The following is a 20,424-nucleotide window of genomic DNA, read 5'->3' on the forward strand; positions in this document are numbered from 1 at the left end:
CGCTCTGTTTTTCTCCGTGCCACACTCTCACCGCCAAGCTTGCTCTACAGTTTCCTTGGGGACTTGTTGGCCCACCTCCCTCCATCAGATTGCAAGCCGCTGGGAGTGTTGTGTCACTGCTGTGCCCCCAGGCCACAGAGGACCTGGCAGACAGCTGCTTCAACACACACCGAGTGGAAGGAAGGGCCGAGGAGGCTGATGCCATGGCCCCCACCTGACCCGCAGGCTCAGGGGTCGAAAGCCAGACTGACTTGGTCGTTTACCCCAAAGCTCACAGGTGGGTACGTCACTTCATCCCTCAAAAGAATGCAGGCTTTCCCTCGGTGGACCCATGGATCTACCTAAGGACATAAGGACCCAACACGGGCTCTTCGGGAACACTAGCCATACTCAACCCTGGGTCCGTCCTCTGGGAAGCCCTCTGGCTTAATAGTTGACAGTAGCTGTTTTGGAGAACAATGGGGGTGGGGGGTGATGGACTCTGGCCATCAGGAAGCCTCTAGAGGGACGATGTCACACAGGAGAGCAGCCCTCCCGCCGCTGGGCTGTAGGCAGGGCATCTCTCCTCCTCTCCCTTGCCTGGACTCCAACTCCCGGGAGCCCAGGGCGCTCAGGTGAGGGTGCGTGGTGGCAGTGCGACCACTCTGCTTGGTTGCTAGAGAGGTTTCCTGTGATTTGGGTGGTTCAGATTCTAATCTACTAAGGCCACCTTCTTCCTTCCTTGTCACTTGTCAGAGTTCTAAGTTTTTAAAAGCTTAATTCCCTGCATCACTATGAAATCCATCTCTTCAGTCTTCCCTCTGCATGATCTAATTCTACAGTTCTGGGGTTTTTTAGGTGAGGGCGGCCGGAGGCCAAGCTTCTGCCTGGCCAGCCTCTCGTTCGCCCACCCGCCTGGCTGTCCGTGACGCCCAGGCACAGCCAGAGGCTCAGCAGCGACCCTCCAGGCCCTGGGTTCCTTTCCAGAGTGCTCCAGAATTGCTCTCCTCCAGGGATAACTGGGAAAACGACTTTATAATGTGACCGGCTTCTCCAGGGCCACTGGGCCTCTTCACGGCACCGTGACTGTTTCAGGGTTTCTTTAAGGGGAAGTGTTTTCAAAAATCCCTGATTTGTGGTGATAAATTCAAAATGCCTAAGAGACCCAAGGGTCTTTATTTTGGACCATTTATGGGGTCCTGCATAAGGCAAAAGCAGCTGAACACGGGCCCAGAGCACGGTGCCTCCGTATGCAGAGGCAGTCTGACCAGAGGAACCCCACTTTCCTGGCTGCAAAGTGTGTGGGGGCCGGGGCGGGTAAGAGAGGGACAGAGAAGGCAGGAGGAAGCGGCGGGGCTGCACCGCTGTGTCCTGGGCTTTCTTTCAGTACTGGGACAGAACCCAGGGCTTCACGCCTGTGAGGCAAGCAGGCTGCCCCTGAGCTGCTCCCAGCCCTTAGGTTCCTTCCAGGTCCAAGACTCCCTGATCGGCCACTTGTAAGACCGTGCCGAAAGAAAATGATTTATTTTGTGCGCCAATCTCAAATATTAAAACAAACACTAAACTGCCATTATTTTCCACCTAAAGAATCATCTTTTGGCAGCAACTGGCCCATATGTTCAAACATAAGGTTGTTAGTGGCGTATTTAGGTACCTAACGTTATTTTGGAAATCACTTAATGAGCTGTCTACTTAGAAAATATTCTTTATCATAATTCTTCTGTATACTATGATAACTGAACAAAAATTATTCTGAAGTACTTATTTAAGAACGTGTTCATGAGAAAAGCTGTAAGTTAATTTAAGCCCTTGGACATATTCTTGGATGTAGGTAATTAACTGGTTACTTAGCAATATTATAAAATATACCAAGGCATAATGTTTTAATTTGAAATAAGTCCAAAATTTTAGTGCAACAACTTAGAAGAAGATGGAAACATGAACAATATCTACTCCTTGTAATCACAGGTCCACAAGTTATCTAGTACAGGTAAAGACATAGACACAAAACACAAAGAGCAAACAGAGGTTAAAACTATTAAATCAAAGGTGAGGATGTAATAGAAAGAAAAAAGGTACTTTGTTTCAAATATAGGATTATAGTTATCTTCATGGGTGTGTTTAAGTTTCTACTGTGTACAAGTTATCATGGAAGAGACCATGATCAACAGGAGAACACAAAACCAAAATAGGTTTATGCTTAGAACATGGTGATTCTGAAAGTATACAACAGGAAGTTCAAAATTTTTATAAAAATAAGAGTACATTATTTTGCTTAGCATGATATCCTCCAGTTCCATCCATTTACCAGCAAATTCCATAATTTCTTTCTTTAAGACTGAGTAGTATTCCATTGTGTATATATACCACATGATTTTTAATCCATTCATCTGTTGAAGGTCACCTAAGTTGGTTCCATAGTTTAGCTATTGTGAATTGAGCTGCTATAAACATTGATGTGGCTGCACTAATGTAATATGCTGATTTTAAGTCCTTTGGGTATAAACTGAGAAGTGGGATAGCTGGGTCAAATGGTGGTTCCATTCCAAGCTTTCTGAGGAATCTCCATACTGCTTTCCACAATGACTGCACCAATTTGCATTCCCACCAGCAATGTATAAGTGTTCCTTTTTCCCCACATCCTCGCCAACACTTATTGTTGTTTGTATTCTTGGTAACTGCCAGTCTGACTGGGGTGAGATGAAATCTTAGAGTAATTATCATTGGCATTTCTCTAATTGCTAAAGATGTTGAATATTTTTCCTTATATTTGTAGATCAATTGTAGGCTAATTCACAATGGGAGGCTAGGGAAGAATAGTTATTTTTAGATTAGGTAGAGGGGACTGAAGGGAGGGAAGGGGATATGATGATATGAAAAATTGTAAAATGAATCAGACATTATCACCTGTGTATATATATAACTATATGATTCTGGGATTCTACATCATGTATAACAAGAATGAGAAATTATACTCCATTGTGTATGATGTATCAAAGTGCATTCGATTATAATATATAACTAACTGAAGCAAATAAAAACTTTAAAAAGAATAAGAGCACATTAATAGACAGTCCAAGAAAAAGTCACAATGCTAACTATGCTCAATTTTTTTTGCATATTCTCTTCTATCCTTTCCTATGTGCATCTATAATAAAAGGCACAGAAAACAAACAAAAAAGCGTGCCAAGGAGAACGTGTGGTCATTTATCAACAAGTCCTGTACATAGTACAGAAGCAGCTGCTTTGACTGTTCAAACACAAAAAATTCCATTTCAGTTTGATGTGACCTGAGATTTTTACAGAAAACTTATAAGATAAATTTTAATAGAAGACAACAAACAGCTGAATTTAAAAAGACTGATATTCATGCAGTCGGAAGATGAGGCATGTAGGGAATTTGTGGAGAGCGAAACCACAGAGGCAGAACCACGTCACCACGGGCAGGGCTGTCAGTGACATCACAGCCATTGAACACAGCAAGGGTGTGCGGGGCCAAGGAACAGAATCCGGCCGGGTGGCCGACAGCACGCTATCAGAGCTCACCTGCCAAGGAAAGTTGGAGGAGTTGGAGAGGGCGGGGCGGGGTGCTGAGGCAGGGGCATGCTGTTTAAGGATCAGGTACGAGTGGGATGCAGTGGACGGAGGGCGATGAAGGGGCTGAGGAGGCCGGCAGGGGCACTCGGGCCAGGAAGTCCTGTCCAGGAGTTTACTCTAGAAGCAATAAGGCATCCGGAAGGAAGGAGAAAGGACGTGCCAGGAGCAAGACCGTGCAGCACGCGGAGGGAGAGGACCGACTTTGGTGGAGCCCACGATGACATAAAGAACACACTCCAGAAGTGTGACGGAGAAGGGATCGAAGGACCCAGTGAAGACGAAGGGAGGGGTGGGCAAAGGAGAGCAGAGCGACATCCGGCTTCGGCTCTGGGCCCCGGGAGGTACCGTCTGCGGAGTGGAAACCAGGGAAGAGAGGGGGTGCCAAAGCAGGCGGTAACTGATCTGGCAACGCTGGGCAGAGGCTTCTGCAGATGCACAACAGAGAGGCCCGTGGGCAGCTGACTGCGGTGCAGAGTCCGGGAGCAAGGTCTGGGATGGAGAGCCAGCCCCAGAGGTGTCAGAGAGGGGTGAGGCTGGCCAGGCAGGGAGCCGGGAGTGAGGAAGAAGGGCCCAGGAGGATGCGATGAACACCACCCTTCAGCAGAGGACGAGGGGCTCCAGGAGGAGCCTGCCGAGTGGAGGCCACAGAGCAAAGGAGACCCAGGAAGAGCAGAGGCTGCTGACACGAGGCCCAGACCCCTTCAACAAGCGTGGCTGACAGGCCAAGGAAGGGCTCAGCTGTCCGCTGGTCAACTCTCTTTCCTGGACAGAAGATCTCAGCAGAGGGGCGTGGGGGAAACTGGACTCGCAGGCTGCAGGTAGGAGAGGCGGGAGAGGCGGGAGCAGGCTTTCGGCCGCTCCAAGGGGCTCGACGGACCGTGGAAACAGCCCGAGACGCAGATTTCACAGCAAACATCAGGGTCTGCTCCTCCCTCCACCACTGCGCCTCCTTTGGACAGGAGACTTGGAAACGGCAGAAACTTCAGTAAAACCATGGTGGAGAAAATACCAGCAAAACAGCAACTTGCAACCCGAGGGACGGGGCAGAGGGAGGAAAAGGCCCATCCTGCACTGCACCTAAAGGGTGACCGTGCATCCGTGAGAGCTGGGCTTGGGCCGCAGGAGTGAGAGACCCTGCTCCATTTCCTCTTGCAGAGGCCCGGCTGTAGGTCGCAGACCCAGGGCCCTCTAGGGAAGGACCCTGAGCAGCCACCTGCAGTCACCACCCTGCAGAGCCATGCTGGCCCACAGAGCATGACACCCGGGTGTAGCAACTAATTTGAGACTTTGGTTGACTTAAACTGAAGACTCACAGCCTCCACTTCACCAGCCACATTTCAGTCACTCCCTCGCCAAATGCAGCCTGTGGCGCGGGTTATGAAGTATTTCCATTATTTCAAAAAGTTCTACTGGGTATAGTTGATCAGAGTAAAGAACTCTTTAGGAAAGTTCTCTTTTATTACCCCAAGAAAGATGAACTCTTGAGGACCCCAAGAACACAACCCATCACAGGCAGGTCTACCCCCATCCTATCAAACTGCAACAAAGAGGGAAGAAGTTAGGGAAGTCTTGGGCTAAACACTATGAGAGAAGACCTCACGGGACCGGAGGCCTATGAAGAAAGGATCTCTCGGCTCTGCAGACTCATTTTAAGCATGAGGTGTGAAGGTGGGCGTCTGTTTGTTTTAGAATGGTGCTTGGAACTTTGGAATTCATAACTTGGACAAGTGATACCAGTATGTCCTTTCAGGCTGCTGGTGCCTGTATCGCTACCTGGTAACAATCCTGGTAAGCAACCGTGCATGTAATTCCTAAATGTGGATGGGTCAAAAGAAGGATCCTGTATACTCTAATGCCCAAGTTTCTATTTCATAAGAGAGAGAAGAGCCTCATGTATGAAAAGAGCTACCAATGCCATTATGATAGAATATCATTTTGTGTCAGGGAAATATTAAAGAAGAATGTAAAGGGGGAAATCAAGTTTGCTCTGGAATTTGGTGGCAAGGTTCAAATACATGACCTTTGGTGAAAGGGCAACAGAGGCATTCCGGAGGATCAGGGGGAGAATACTTGTATGAACACTATCCCCCCAGCATTTTCATGGTGCTCGCATAACAAGAACTGAAATATGCGCGCTGTATCATTTCCACTGTGAGAAAACAGGTGTGGAGACCTACTCAGCAGACCTCAGCCCGCCGCTCATGGGGTTAGAGGTTTATTTTAAGAGCTCAAAGTTGGGGCCCCTCTTGCTTCTAAACCACTGGACAGCACACACTCGGTAATTCAGGAGGCAAACAGTGTCATGCACAAATGAAGAAGAGCATCGGAATTTGAAATTTCACTTCCCAAGGCACTTAGCTAATGAGCTCTGCCCTTCTGCCCAAAGAGCAGCACTGCTGAGAGACTCTGGGAAGTGGATGAAGGAATAATCGGACCACTTATTTTCTTAAATCACAAATATATTGTGTCAGAAAATATGATGTAGGGATTTTCTTCTCAATAAGAAGGAATGGCAATGCCCTTAAGTCGTGAGGCAAGTTCATTTTTTTTCCCCAAAATAATAGACTTATTTACATTCATACTATAGGTGAAAGGTCAAGTTTAGAAGCCAGGAAATTCCAAAGCAAGCCTACCCCAGACCCTGCTTGGACACGGTACACATGGTACCTATTTTACGGTTCATGTTTAACAAACAACTGGGAGATGGAAAAGAAGTCCCATATATTCAACATGGCAGAATAAATTCACAATAGTAGGAAGAAGAATTTTGAGATGCTCTGAATACTACTCTGAAACTAAATATTCTATTAACCTAAGTTTAGAAATTTATTTTCCTTCCTGAAAAAAATTTAGTACAAAAAAAGTCAGGAAGTTGAAAAAAAATTACATGTGTGAAATACTCTGTAGGGCACCATCCTATAAATAAATCTGAGGGGTGGCCCCCGCTTTTTAGGCAACTCCCTAAAAATCTCATGAAACAAATGCTGTTTTCTCAACCCCAGACCTTAATTTTCTATCTTTGGAACTTGAAAATACTTACATAATTGTCTTCAAATATGGCTTGACTTCTCTTCCTTGATGGAAACAGCATCTCTGCCAACTTTAAAATTTATAGCTACAACCATATTTTTTTAATTTTTAAAAGCACAGAAAATACCACAACCCCTCAAAGTGATTTTGAAATGAACATTTCTTCATCTTTGTAATTATTCCACGTCACACTGAAACGTACGCCAAGTCAGCGCACAAATGGAAAGAACATTCACCTCCGAGTCTCAATGGACAACCCTGCCCCTGGTAAGGGACCATGAGGGGCATGGGGCCAGATTGGAGCAATATTTGCTGTTTGCACAGCTGAAATGCCCCAATGATCCCCCATTAAAATGCACAACTGATACATGTTAATGAAAAATAAGACACTGTCTTTGGAAACAATGGTATTAGCAACTAGAAAATATTTCAGTGGCAACCACACCTGAGTCACCATAGAATTCATTACAATACAAAATGGAAATCCAGGGATGGGATTCACATGGGGGGAAAGAATTTCCACGTCACTCATTAATTTGATCTTCTAACAGTCTTAAAAGGTATACAACACAGGGATTGTTTATTATTCCATTTGATGGATCAGTAAACTGAGGCACAGAAAGGCTCCAAGGGCCTTGTCAAACCCTGGAGGTGCAGCCAGGACTGCTGACGCTCAGGCAGAGCCTTTAAAAGAAGATCTAGGGGAAACGAGAACTATGCAAATTTGCCAGATTTTAACAAAGCGGTTTTAACAAAGCAGCTTTCTCTCTCCCCAACATTATAAAGGTTCACAATCTTCTCGTTGCCGGGGGAAAAAAAATCACCTGAATTGCAGAGAGGCTTGAAAGTGCTTGAAAGTATCAAATTTGAAAAATTATATGCCTTTGGTGACTTAGAAATCAACATAACATTGAAATACAACTAACTGCCTTTGAGGTCGAAAATACCAAAAATCAATAGGAAGAAATTAGTGGGAAGAAATTCTTTTTCTTTCTTTCAAAACAGATGGGTTACAAAGAAAAAGAAGAGATAATCTAGGGGAAAAAAGTTTCAAGAATAATATAGGGGTGAAATTTAAATTATAGCAATGGTTGCGTAATACCTTCAAAACCTGAATCTTTCCAAAGGTGTGTGACCCCCCCGGCTCCCCTGGGTCCAAGCTGCCACCAGGATGCACAGCAAGGTCCTCTTCCCTGTCCAGCTACCTTGTCGAGTTCGCATTCCCATCCGCTATGCTTCTATTAGAACCTAGCTGGCACTTGTCATCTGTAACAATCAACATTAAAGGCAGCAGTCTTCTTCCAAATGACTTGAGGACTTGTCTTTTAAACTCCTCAAAGCAGCAAGTGAAGAAAATGGAGAACGTGCCAATTCAAATTTTCACACGTGTTCAGGCTGACTCCTGAAAAGCACCAACTTTTTTGTTTTTTCTCTTTCTTTACTTTCCCCCATTGAACCCTGGGAGTCTGCTGACCATGAGGAGACCTGGGGGAAATTCTCAGCTGCACCTTGCAGACTTGGGAACAAGGATGCTGACAGTTGGGTGACTGCAGAAGTGCCCAGGGTGTGAGCTTAGGGACAGAGCTCTGTGAAATGGCTGTGTAGGAAACGCCCATGTAGAGCCAGGGGCGGGCAGTGTGGCTGGAAAGACCACTGGACCAGAAAACACACTTCTGGCCACACTTCTAGCAAGTTCACCCACATTACATAGAGAAACTAATTACCACTCCATAGTCATCGCCGCTGGATGCAAAATATATTTACCCATTAGCTAGACCATCCTAACTGCAGGCTGAATTTTCAAATGGGGTAATTTCCTGTTGGGTAACTGGGAATTTTCTCCCTAAAACATGCCTGTAAATTTCTCAGGCCCCTGTTTAGTTCAGGTCACATGGTCTGTGTCTTCCAAGTCAGGGTGTAATAAAATAAATTAGTTTGACATTATGTTGTGTTTTATTTTTTATTTGTCCCTGTTCTTGAACATGCAGTTCAAGTAAAAGGACATAGACTTTTATTTTACATTTTATATAAAAATGGGAGTGTTTTATATACTTGAATTTGGAACCACTTGATGTCATGAACATATTTTAGAGTTAGAATCAAAGTTCTTTAAATCAAATGAAAACTAAATCTATTAATAAGCAAGAATAAACAGTGAATTCTGGGTCTTAAAAGTATTACATGATGAATAGTCAGCCCTGGGTAATTAACCATACTGTCCACACAACAGCAATTTACAGACATGCATGTGTAAATTATATATATTATATAAAAAAAATAAAGAATGTTCATCCAACTCAGATCATGTCTAAGTTCCCAAAGAACAGTTGTGCAGGTGTTTTGTTGTTGCTGTTATTTTTTTTTTTAAGAAAAGACCTCTATATTTTATTTAGGGAATTCCAAATAGTTTGCATCCTGTGACTTTTAGTTGATATTTCAAACTAAAGTGAGGAAGTGTTTCCAAATTTTAAATGTGCATCTGTTATGGCTTACCTATGGGAATTCAAGGAAAACCTGCAGGCCATCATCCAAAAATGATGAACAACTAAAATACACATGAATTCTGATTCTGCATAACAGAGTCCACTACAGTACTTGATAGTAGAGCAGTATACACCCCTGCTCATGGACCTCAGCCCTCCTAAGTAGGTGGGCCCAGAGGGCATCTTGATACAGACTATACTCTCAAAGGTGAGGAGCTGCAGTGGAAATTCACAGTGTGTGCTCTGGCCAAATCAGCAGGAAAACCAGGTGACAACCACATGTTTTACTCACGTACTTTGCGAAGCCAATGAAGTCTTCATGGTTGGTGTTGATGTAGGAGACTTGGATGTCAATTAATAGCAGTACCTGCAAATCAAAAGGGAAACACGTCAGTGGAACCAAGCCCCCAAACTCTCATATGTTAAATTCAATTATTGCCTGCCATTTATTTGTCCGTATTGAATTTTTAAAGGAACCTTTCAATGAGAGAGGAATGGTACATTAATTTTTTTCACTTGACTCATAATTTTGCAAGGTAAAAATCTACATTAAGGAAATGGGAAGGGAGACCAACAGAGTAGAAGAAGGGGCTGGAGGGTGGGGGACATGGGGGAGAATTGGGGAAGGAAGTCGACCAAAGTTTGCTGCGTCCATGCATGAATGCGCCACCATGAACCTACTTACATATGGTTATAATGCACATCCAAATACCAATAATGGAAGGGAGATCAGTGGAGGAGAACAAGCAGGTGGGGAGGGAGGGAGGAGGGAGAGAAAAGGTGCTGGGGAATGAGGCTGAGCAATCTGGGCTCTGTGCGTGCAAGAGTACGGCACAACGAATCCCTGCTTTGGCATGATGTGGGATCTACCTGAAAGGGTCCCGAGTAGCACTGGAAGAGAGTGACATAAAGTTCAGACATGTGCCTTCTGCTACCTTAACAGACTAGAACTGTTCTAGTCCCTGAACTAGGCACAATGGAGAGAAGAAAGGCAAGTGTGTGTCCACCACTCCACCTCTGGGTCTTTCTCTTCTTCAAACTCCCTCTAGGTGATCAGAAGTATGTCTTCAACCAACTCAGAAGGGCTATAATATCCAGGTAAACCCACAGCCTCTTGGAGGTCAACAGGCTTCATGATCAAACCCAAGTGCCAGCCAGGCCTCTGCCACACTATCTCCCATGGCGGGTCTTCTCTGCCCTTTCCACCTGAACTGCACTCTTTGCACCCTGTCTTTGCTGTGCCCCATCTTATTTTCCTCCGTAGCATTACCACCAGCTGTCAGCGGGTTTTCCTGTATTTGGTATGCAGACCTCAGCTGCTGGTGCATCCCCTAGGTCTAGGTCAACATCTGCAACATCCAGTGACCCATCAGCATGTGTGAGGGACCTACTGAAGTAGGACCCAGGAAACACGAACACACTCTGATCCTAAGACCCATCAGTTCTCAGTCAGAGATGTGAAAGGTCCTCCGTGGGCAGACAAGGACCAACAGAGAACCACAGGGAAACGGAGGAACTGGAAACCGTCAGCGGGAGGGCATGCTGGTTAACAGGGGAACACGTAGCAACCCCAACCAGGCACCTCCAGAGCTCCCGGAGCTTGTGCAAGCTGCCTCCTTTCCTGAAGGGCGCCCGCGCAGGCATGGGGTGACGGTTCTCTCTACAGAATGCTCCGGAGAATGCTCCAGGGGCCGTTCCCAGGGCGTCTTCCCTGCTCCTTCCCAAGACCTCTGCCTCTCCGTCACACACCCCAGTTAAGTAAGACACATGTAGGCTGCCCCCTGTGCTCTCTATTTTTGGTATTTACCAAAATGTGATTAATTACTTACACATTTCTTGGTTCCATGCATGTCTTCCCCACAGGACCATAAGCACCATACAAACAGGAATTATGTTGGTCTTTTTCACTATGTTAATCCTAAACCTAGCGTGATATGTGCAATAGGTGCCCAATAAATGTTTGTGGCTTTAGTTTCATAGTTATCCACCAAGACTGAAGAACAGTTTGTTTTGAAGGGAGCAATTTATTCCCATATAATTAGTATGTGGCTACTTCCTACTGCTTCCAACTCTGCACCCAGTGTATGGGCTCTGAGGCTTTGCCTTTGTAATGAATCTCAGTTGGTCATCTGACCAAATCCTACTAGAATTATAAGGGATCTGCCAAAAACAGATGAAAAGATTACTCTGAATCCACTCCCAATGCTAAAAAATAAAGTCAAGGCACAGGATTGATCAATAACCTCACACATGTATGAAAAAGCTTCATATCATTGGATATAGTTTTGTTTTATCCCTTGAAGAAAATTGAAGAGTTAGGAGGAAATAAGCCAATCCCCAAAATCCAAAGGCCGAATGTTTTCCCTGATAAATGCATGATGATAGATAGTGGGGGATGGGGGGACAGTAAGAGAAGAATGGAGGAACTTTGGATTATGTAGAGGGAAATGGGGAGAGAGGGGGTCAGGGAAGGAAAGATTGTGGACTGAGACAGACGTCACTACCCTATGCACACGTATGCACACGAATGGTGTGAATCTACATTGTGTACAACCAAAGAAATGAAAAGTTGCACTCCATTTGTGTATAATGAATCAAAATACAGTCTGTAAAAAATAAAAATTAAATTTTTTTTTAAAAAATAGGAGGAACAGTTATTACATTAAGTCTAGTATTGCCTCAGAGTCTGTGAAATATCATATTCCCAAACCTGTTTGGCAATAAGTAGTATTATTTAAGGGCAAATAAGTCACTGTCACCCTAAGGAACAAATACCTATGCAATTCTCAACACAACCAAAGGCTGCCATGAGCGTCTTGGACTTTCACACACACCGACTTGGACAGCAGTGTAGGAAAAAAGTGGAAAACATAAAAGCTATGAATGTTCTCATCCATATTCCTGGAAACTGGGAATCTGTGTTCAGCCCAGGGAAAGGGCCAGGTTGCATGTGGGGGAGGAAAAGGAAAACTGAATTTTTTTCTCATTTTTTCACTTTCTCCAAGTTTCTCACTGTGCCTCCCCCCGCAGTTATTGAAGGTCTCGCTGAAGAAGTGGAGTGACTCCCGTGGGAGCAGCCACCACAAACTCCAGTGCTGCCACAGGCGGCTGCCCACGGGGAGACCCCAGCGTAGCTGGCACATATCGGGCTGCCCAAAACCTTCGCTTAGGAAAACACCTCACGGAAGAACTCGTGGTTTCCATCTGCTTGCTTTTGAAGATTTTCCCCCACAAATGTTCCCGAATAGAGGTAGTTAATCATTTTATTTAAAAATTAAAAAAAAGACAGAAAGAAAACTGTACAAGTGCCTCAACGTAATTCAGGTGCAGAGGCTGCAGGAAACAGGCCACTCTCTGTCCACTACTTCAAAAGAACACATGGCCCAACGCCACATGGAGTCCCGAATTCAAAAAGTCCACCCACCCCTGCCTGGCTCTGGTACTAGCTTCAGACAAGCCGGTGCCTCCTGTCACTTTTGTCCTGACTGTACAAGCGCCCTTCCTCTGACCCAGGTCACAGGGATCCACCTGGTCTTGCTGACACCTGGACCACAAGTCATCTGTCCCTAAGTTCGCTCTGGACCATGCTTGGTGCAACCCTGCCACCTCTCTCTTCCATCTCATGGCACCTGGGGACCACTTCTTGTGCCCTGGGATCTGGCTGTTCCAAGAAAAAATGCTACATTTGAGGATGTTGTTTTAGTAAAAGGAAACCTCGGAAACACAAAACAAGAAGTAGTCAAGGATGGACACTTAGTTGTGATCTTGAAGAGGGTTAAAATAATAACTGCACTCTTTCCTCAATATTCCTTGTACATAGGGTCTCTGAATTATAATATACCCTTAAGTGGGATATATTATAATTTGAATATTGTAGACTAAAGATATTAAATTTCAACAGGTATATAGTTGCTTTTTAAGCACTCAAGGTTTCTTGGTCCAGCAGTGGCCAAGACATGAAATGGGGGCAGGGGACAGAACCTCTAGCAGGGGTTATAAGTTGGGTGCCATGCTTGATCTCACCAACTTATAGGATAGCGACTTGGTCACCTCCAGGAAGTGGCACGACCTATCCTGCTCACGCTGGGCTACTGCAGCCGCCTAACAGTGTGGAAGGTGGTTAATGAACTTTCAAAGCACAGTGATGGAAGGGCAGCCGCGGGTCCCCCAGCTCAAGCAGAGAACCGGTGCTCAGGGGCTCCCCCAGGGACCCCGCGCCTTCCCCGCCTAAGCGCCCCAGGCCCTGCCTGTGCCCTGCTTCCTATTTTGCCTGCTCCCTTTCCCCAGTCCTCCTCTCCTCCTTCCAACTCACCTAAAAGCCACAACGCCTTGCACTGCTAACTTACAGAGGTGTCCAGAGACCACACAGACCCCAGACCAGCACCCCGCGCCCTACGTGGAGGCGCCAGGGAAGGGCTTGCAGAAGGCGCGCTGGGGAAGACGGACTGCCCCGCAGGTGCCAGCAGGCGCACCTGCCACTGCGCATGCGGGGAAAGGTGTTGAACCCTCGGATTCCCCTTTATATCATGTTATGAATCACTAAGAACCCATTTAATCTTGAAGATTTTTTTCCCCACAAAGTTTCCTGAGCAGAGGTAGTTAGTAATTCTATTTTTTTTTCCAAACAGAACTTGTTATTTTCATATAGTCCTTCACTGTCTTAAGGCTGAAAAACTACCTTTCCAAATCACAGAGCTCGGAGTAGAAGACAATTTCAAGGTCACTCCTGACAAACCATATTCATTTACAAATAGTTAGAAATGTCTAAAAGAGCAGTTCTTAAATGTTTTATTCTTTTCCAATCATAGTTTCCATGGGTAAATTGATAAAAAGCCAAGACTATTCTTGGTTTAAAAAAAAAATGAATATTTGGCATCATACCTTAGACATTTATGAATATCCTGGGGCCCGTCTGTGGGTCCACTCAGAACTAAGAAACTCTGTCTCAAAAAAAAAAAAAAAAAAAAAAATGTGGTACATTCTGCACTAGTGGTTTTCAGAGTGGGATGTGTATGTCCCTGGGATGCCCATGACCATCACTGAGTGCTGAGGGGCAAAAAGAGCAACTCCTATTACTGTTTTCAAATTTCTTTCTTCTGCAGTCATTATATTTGCTTATATTTTTAACATGCTTAAGATACGAGTAGAGTTAAAACTTGTATAAAATTCACAATAGAAATAAATATCACGAGGCTAGGCGCACTACTGCTTTTCCCGTCACAGCTAGGCCAGCTGTCAGAGACCCCCAGACAACTGGGCAGAGGCCCTGCGCTCCCACAGGGCCCTGCCCACCACCGTAGGCTTCTCCTCACCTGGTCTTTCGTCTTCCCTTCTCGCTCGCGGATGTGGTTAGCAACGATCCTCTCTGTTTCCTCACAAAGTCTGGGGAAGTTCGCCAGCTGTCACGAGAAACAAGTCGGGGTGTTAATACAGTCCTCGAGAAGCCATGCCACCAAAACAGTAGAGGGAGGTGAGGCCGTCTTTGAGAGAGATGCTCATTTCGGATTCTGGAAGCAACAGTGAAATAGCATGATCCCTGCAGAAGAAAGGCACAGCCACAGAAGAGGCCCCGCAAACCACAACGGGAGGCCACCGGGGCATCAGAGAGCACAGAGTCCAGCCATTTCCTAGAGAGAAGGCAGAAGCCTAGACACTAGCTTGCACTGTGCCCTGCAGAGGTGGATGAAGAGGACAGAAGAGAAGAGGAAAAGGACAATGGCTAACATCTCCCCAGTGCTCACCACACACCAGGCTCCGTGCTGAGCATTTCAATGGTCAGAATGACCTTAAGAAACAGATCAAATTCTTAGGTCCGTCATGTAGAGGAGGAAAATGAAGCACGGAGAGGTTAAGTAACTGACCCAAGACCAAAACAGTGGGTCCAGGGTTTCAACTCAAGTCACCAGAGTTTTATATTTTTGTCCATTAACTTTGAATAGCAGAGAGACTTTAACTTAAAAACTATAAAAAAAATTCTCCCCTAATATATGTGCATGTGTGCATAGATTTTTGTAAAACTGCAGAAATAATGCATGTCAATCACTTACATCATCTAAATTATGCAGGTCAGTTGTTCAAAGGACAGTTTTCAAAGGCAAATCTATTTTTTTTTATTGTAAACAAATGGAATATATGTTGTTTCTCTGTACATGGAGGAAAGGCATACCATTTGTGTAATCATACATTTACATAGGGTAATGTTGTTTGATTCATTCTGTTACTTTTTCCCTTCCCCCACCCCTCCCACCCCTCTTTTCCCTCTATACAGTTCCTCCTTCCTCCATTCTTGCCCCCCTCTCACCCCCCATTATGTGTCATCATCCACTTATCAGCAAGATCATTCGTCCTTTGGTTTTTTGAGATTGGCTTATCTCACTTAGCACGATATTCTCCAATTTCATCCATTTGCCTGCAAATGCCATAATTTTATCATTCTTCATGGTGGAGTAATATTCCATTGTATATATATATATATATACCACAGTTTCTTTATCCATTCATCAATTGAAGGACATCTAGGTTGGTTCCACAATCTAGCTATTGTGAATTGAGCAGCTATGAACATTGATGTGGTTGTATCTCTGTAGTATGCTGATTTTAAGTCCTTTGGGTATAGGCCAAGGAGTGGGATAGCTGGGTCAAATGGTGGTTCCATTCCAGGCTTTCTGAGGAACCTCCATACTGCTTTCCAGAGTGGCTGCACTAATTTGCAACCCTACCAGCAATGTATGAGTGTACCTTTTTCCCCAAATCCTCTCCAACACCTATTGTTGCTTGTGTTCTTGATAATTGCCATTCTAATTGGGGTGAGATGGAATCTTAGGGTAGTTTTGATTTGCATTTCTCTTATTACTAGAGATGTTGAACATTTTTTCATATATCTGTTGATTGCTTGTAGATCTTCTTCTGTGAAGTGTCTGTTCATATCCTCAGCCCATTTGTTGATTGGGTTATTTGTATTCTTGGTATAGAGTTTTTTGAGTTCTTCATATATTCTGAAAATTGGTACTCTATCTGAAGTATGAGTGGCAAAGAAGGCAAATCTATTAATTATGGTTTTCAATATAAGAAAGAGATGTTTAAGGAGCTCTGATCTAGAAGGAGGGCTGGACCAGGCCAAGGTGTGTGAAGCAGAGTTCAGATGGAGCTTGCCAGGCACAGGAACAGGCATGAAGCCATGGGGACAAAGAGGGAGGGAAGTAGAGGCAGGGTACAAGGAGACTGGGGCCAACCAGGCAGCTCACTGCAGGCCTGTTAGGAACTCTGGCTAGTGGATCAAGGCAAGCAGGAAATGAGGGTGGATGGAGATGGCAACCTTGGAAATAGAGAAAAATGGGCACAAGTGTGGCTTATGCTAGGCAAGTGATCAGTTCCAACTGTGATAAGAAAGCGTGTGCATGCCAATACCACTAACATCTCCATAACACAGGCAAGAATATGACTTACTAAGAATGTGAAGGTCAATAAGAAGAAAACCCAAAGCTGCACAAGTGATCAAAGTCACACAAAGAAAGTCACTATGAGGTTGGCACCTTGCTGCTGTTCCTTTCAAGAGGTCTGCTACAGGTGAAGGTACACTAAAACTACAAGTTTCAACCGGCTGAGGGAACGTCTATGAGAATAACCTGGAAAGCAATCTGTCAATATGTGTCAATCATCTCAAACACAAGCGGGGCTACAGCTCAGGGGTAGAGTGCTTGCCCAGCAGGTCTAAGGCCCGGGGTTCAATCCTTAGAACCACAAAGGAAAAAAATCTTGACTCCCCAACACACACACACACTACACACACACACACACACTTCAACTTATGGACATTTATCACAGCATTAGTTAGAATAGCAACAATAAGAAACAAAAACTACAAACCACGTAAGTATCTGGTGATGTTAAACTAAGGTAGATCCATTTATGAAAATTCCGGAATGTGGCCATTTCAAATATTTTGAATGATATCAAATGATTACATATCCATACACACAAACACACCTTACCACGCACCCTCCATCTTTTTCAAAAATACAGCCCCCAAACCTGGCAACCCTAAAGGTCTTGAGCAATACTGGAGCACACATTTCCCAAAATTTCAAGAGGTTAGAATTGGGCCTCTCGGCAAGACAACAAACTGCAGAACTCCACAGAAAAGTCGCCATAGCAAGATCACCTGATCTACCAGTGCTGCAAATCTGTTGTCTGTGCACAGAAAAATATCTGCACAAGTTCCACAAAACGTTAACAGTGACAACTCTTTGAAGTACGCACACTCGTAGTCCTCGCTGTTTCTCAAGTGGCTGTCAAGTACCTCCCTAGTAATGCCATGAACACACAAAAACCCAGCTGTCTGGGAGGCCCCAGCCCCTCACCCTAAGATGACAGCTGGCTGAGAGCTGAATCCTGCCACGCGTACTCACTGGGGACTTTATTTCATGAATTATCACAAAATGCAAATTCTGGAAGCACTCCCCAGAAAAATCCTGCCACCTCAGACCTCTTTTGGTGCTCTGAGCATCCTGCAGATGATCTTCTGTGGGGCCTGGGAAAGTCCTCGGGGTGAGGGAGGCGACCGATCGACACTAGTCCGTCTTGCCGAGTGCAGGCCTGAGTGGCACATCGGACACCAACCGTCAGCCTGCTGGGGCCCCAGGGCAGCGGCTGCTCCTCTGCACTCGGATGCCATTCCAGGTGTTCCTGGGACGCCTGCGCTTCAGTAATAGCCGCACTGTTACGGAGTCGCGGGGAAGTAAGTACCTGAGGAGCACAATCCACTGAGGAGCCGGTACCTTCGATACTTAGGAACTGGACTGCAGAAGGCTCTTATTAAAACCGCCAAAGAGCGGCAGTGTGAACACCTATGCAGAGACCATAGTTGACAACCGAAGGACCCCAGGCCAGAACATCAACCTCATTAAGTCAGGAAAGGCCAAAAGGACAGGGGTGTCCCATGAAGTAGTCACTAAGAATGCCTCCAGCCTCCTGGGATTGATGTGTGAGTGTGTGTGTGTGTGTGTGTGTGTGTGTGCACGCACGTGCATGTGTGTACAAGTGCACACACACACACACACACACACACACACACACACCTCCTCTTCTCTGCAAGTTTAAGACCCATGGACTCAGTTTCACCAGGAAAAGAATCTGCCCAAGTCCATAATTCTGTACTTCCCACTGAACAATTTAAAGTCGGTAAATCTAAATTCTAAGAGGAGCAACAGAGAGAAGAGACCAGAACTGCCCTCGTGGAGGACGAACACCCAAGACGACCCGAGGTCATGTGAGACGTGGCATCGCTGAAAGGCAGCCAGGGAGCTGTATGGACCTTGCTGTCTGCTCTGGAAAGGCTCATGGGAGGGTAAAATTCAAAAACGCTGGTTTTGATGGCTGGCTGTCAAGCATGAAGCCCAATTCTTCTTAAGACACACACAGGAAGAGGGGTGAGGGTCCCACTGACAGGCACGGGCTTCCTGCCACTTGTTTCAGTAGTTTCTTCGACAGGAGGCCCTGCTCACCTGTGCGGCTTTGCTGTTGGTTACGGTGGTTTTTATTCCTAAATTTATAGCCCACCAGTCACTCACTGGGTAACTGCTACCGGCCAGCTCTAGGCTCAAGTATGTCACATAACCTGATATTAAAATAAATGGTGGAGTGAGACAGACATCACGACCCTATGTACATGTATGATTACATGAACGGTGTGAACCTACATCGTGCACAACCACAGAAACGAACTGATGTTCCCCATTTGTGTACAATGACTCAAAATGGAGTCTGTAAAAATTAAAAAATTAAAAATAAATTAAAAATATATAAAATGCTACGTACAACAATAAATAAATAAATAAAAGGAAAATAGTAGAATAAAAGAAGGGAATTAGTGAGGGAATGAAATGGAGCAAGTTGTTATATATATCTATGAATATGTTACAGTGAACCACACTATTATGTAAAACTATGATGCACTATTAAAAACATGTAAAAATTAAAAATTAAAAAAAATTTTAAAAGCCTTACAGGATTGAACAGCATATGGATTATTCAGATGAATAGTCATACACGAGAAGTAGATTTTCGAAAAACTCAAGAAATGAATGGCTAAACCTGCCCCAAGAAGGCCTGGTGGGATTTATGCTCACCCAGTGATTGAGACAGGCTCAAACTGTATATCTGTTAAATGGAAAAATTACTTCTAAAAAGTTTATTGTTTGAATCACTTGAATATTCTTAAATAATGAGGAAGATTCAATGGTGAAGCAATGTAATACATATGACTTTTGGAGTCACAACCCTAAATATTTAATTCTGGGAGGAAAATTTAATGATGTATATTCTGAGAGAAGGCAACACTGTAACAAATGTTAATTATGTTCAATATTTTAAGTGTTACTGAGGGTAGAGTAGAATTATTTCGGTGGGACTTCAATATAAAAATTGAAGCATGACCACATTTTTCCATGGAGAAAAAACAGTTACTTCAAAGATATTTCTATCCAATAAAACAAAATTTACACACTTTTAAAATATACTATTAATTGAATCATAAGAGCCAAGCTATTAGGTTTCTCCTGGAACAGGCCTGAGCCCAGGCAAGATTTCCTCAGCTTCCAGAGTAACGAGTTCAGTGCCTCAAGCAACCACTCAGGCAAGCAGGTCACCTCTGCTCATAGGTCAACACCAGATGTCACTGAGAGAGGGGACTACAACCAGGACAAAACTGCTGCCAGTCACCAGACCTAGTGTGACTGGCCTGGCTAACCTGAAGACAGGGGCTGTTTCAGCAGAAAGCTGTAAATCTTCCAGTGTTGCCTACTTGCTGCCAACTGAGTGACAATGCCTGTAACGCTCTTACAGGCATACAAGTGATTTTATTCCTCTTGCCGTGAACTGGAGCCTCCCAGACCCCCAGGAATTGCTCGTGTGGGGGCGTGACGCTGGGTTTCTTCAGGAGATGAGAAAACACTCACTGGGCAAAGCACTTCTGCCACAAATAGGAAGCACACGTGCACCAGGTTCACCGGGGTGATGGCGGGCAAGGAGCCTCAGCCCAGCGCCAGCCACAGTGGCGCATTCTGAATCACACAGGGGTGGCGTGGGGTGCCCGAGAGACCTTGGTGAGGTCGGCAGAGAGCGGGGAGCCAGGTCCCTGCGAGACAGGCTTGGGTAAAGGAAGAAAGAATGTCAGTCCTCCTCCTCCAAGTGGCAAATCCCAAACCTCCAAACCTCGGATCTTTTCTACAACTGCTGGGAGGAGACGAGGCACATGATGGAAAAACTTATAAACGGTCATGAAGAGAGCCTGGTACTGCTCAGCACGTGCTGAGGAGGAAAAACAAAGAGTCCAGCT

General features: G+C 45.0%; 1 protein-coding gene across 7 annotated transcripts in view; it reads right to left on the reverse strand.

Moving 5' to 3' along the window:
* Window positions 1-20,424, reverse strand: part of Dnm3 (dynamin 3) — a 472,254-nt gene that overhangs the window by 262,440 nt on the left and 189,390 nt on the right. For all 7 annotated transcript variants that reach the window (XM_047520009.1, XM_047520011.1, XM_047520008.1 and 4 more), the window contains exons 11-12: window positions 14,402-14,488; window positions 9,386-9,456 (exon numbers count right to left, since the gene is read on the reverse strand). In XM_047520009.1, coding sequence (XP_047375965.1) covers window positions 9,386-9,456; window positions 14,402-14,488 — 158 coding nt within the window. The remainder of the gene's footprint in view (window positions 1-9,385; window positions 9,457-14,401; window positions 14,489-20,424) is intronic.

Source organism: Sciurus carolinensis, chromosome 12 (genome assembly GCF_902686445.1).
Source record: "Sciurus carolinensis chromosome 12, mSciCar1.2, whole genome shotgun sequence".
Lineage (NCBI taxonomy): Eukaryota > Metazoa > Chordata > Mammalia > Rodentia > Sciuridae > Sciurus > Sciurus carolinensis.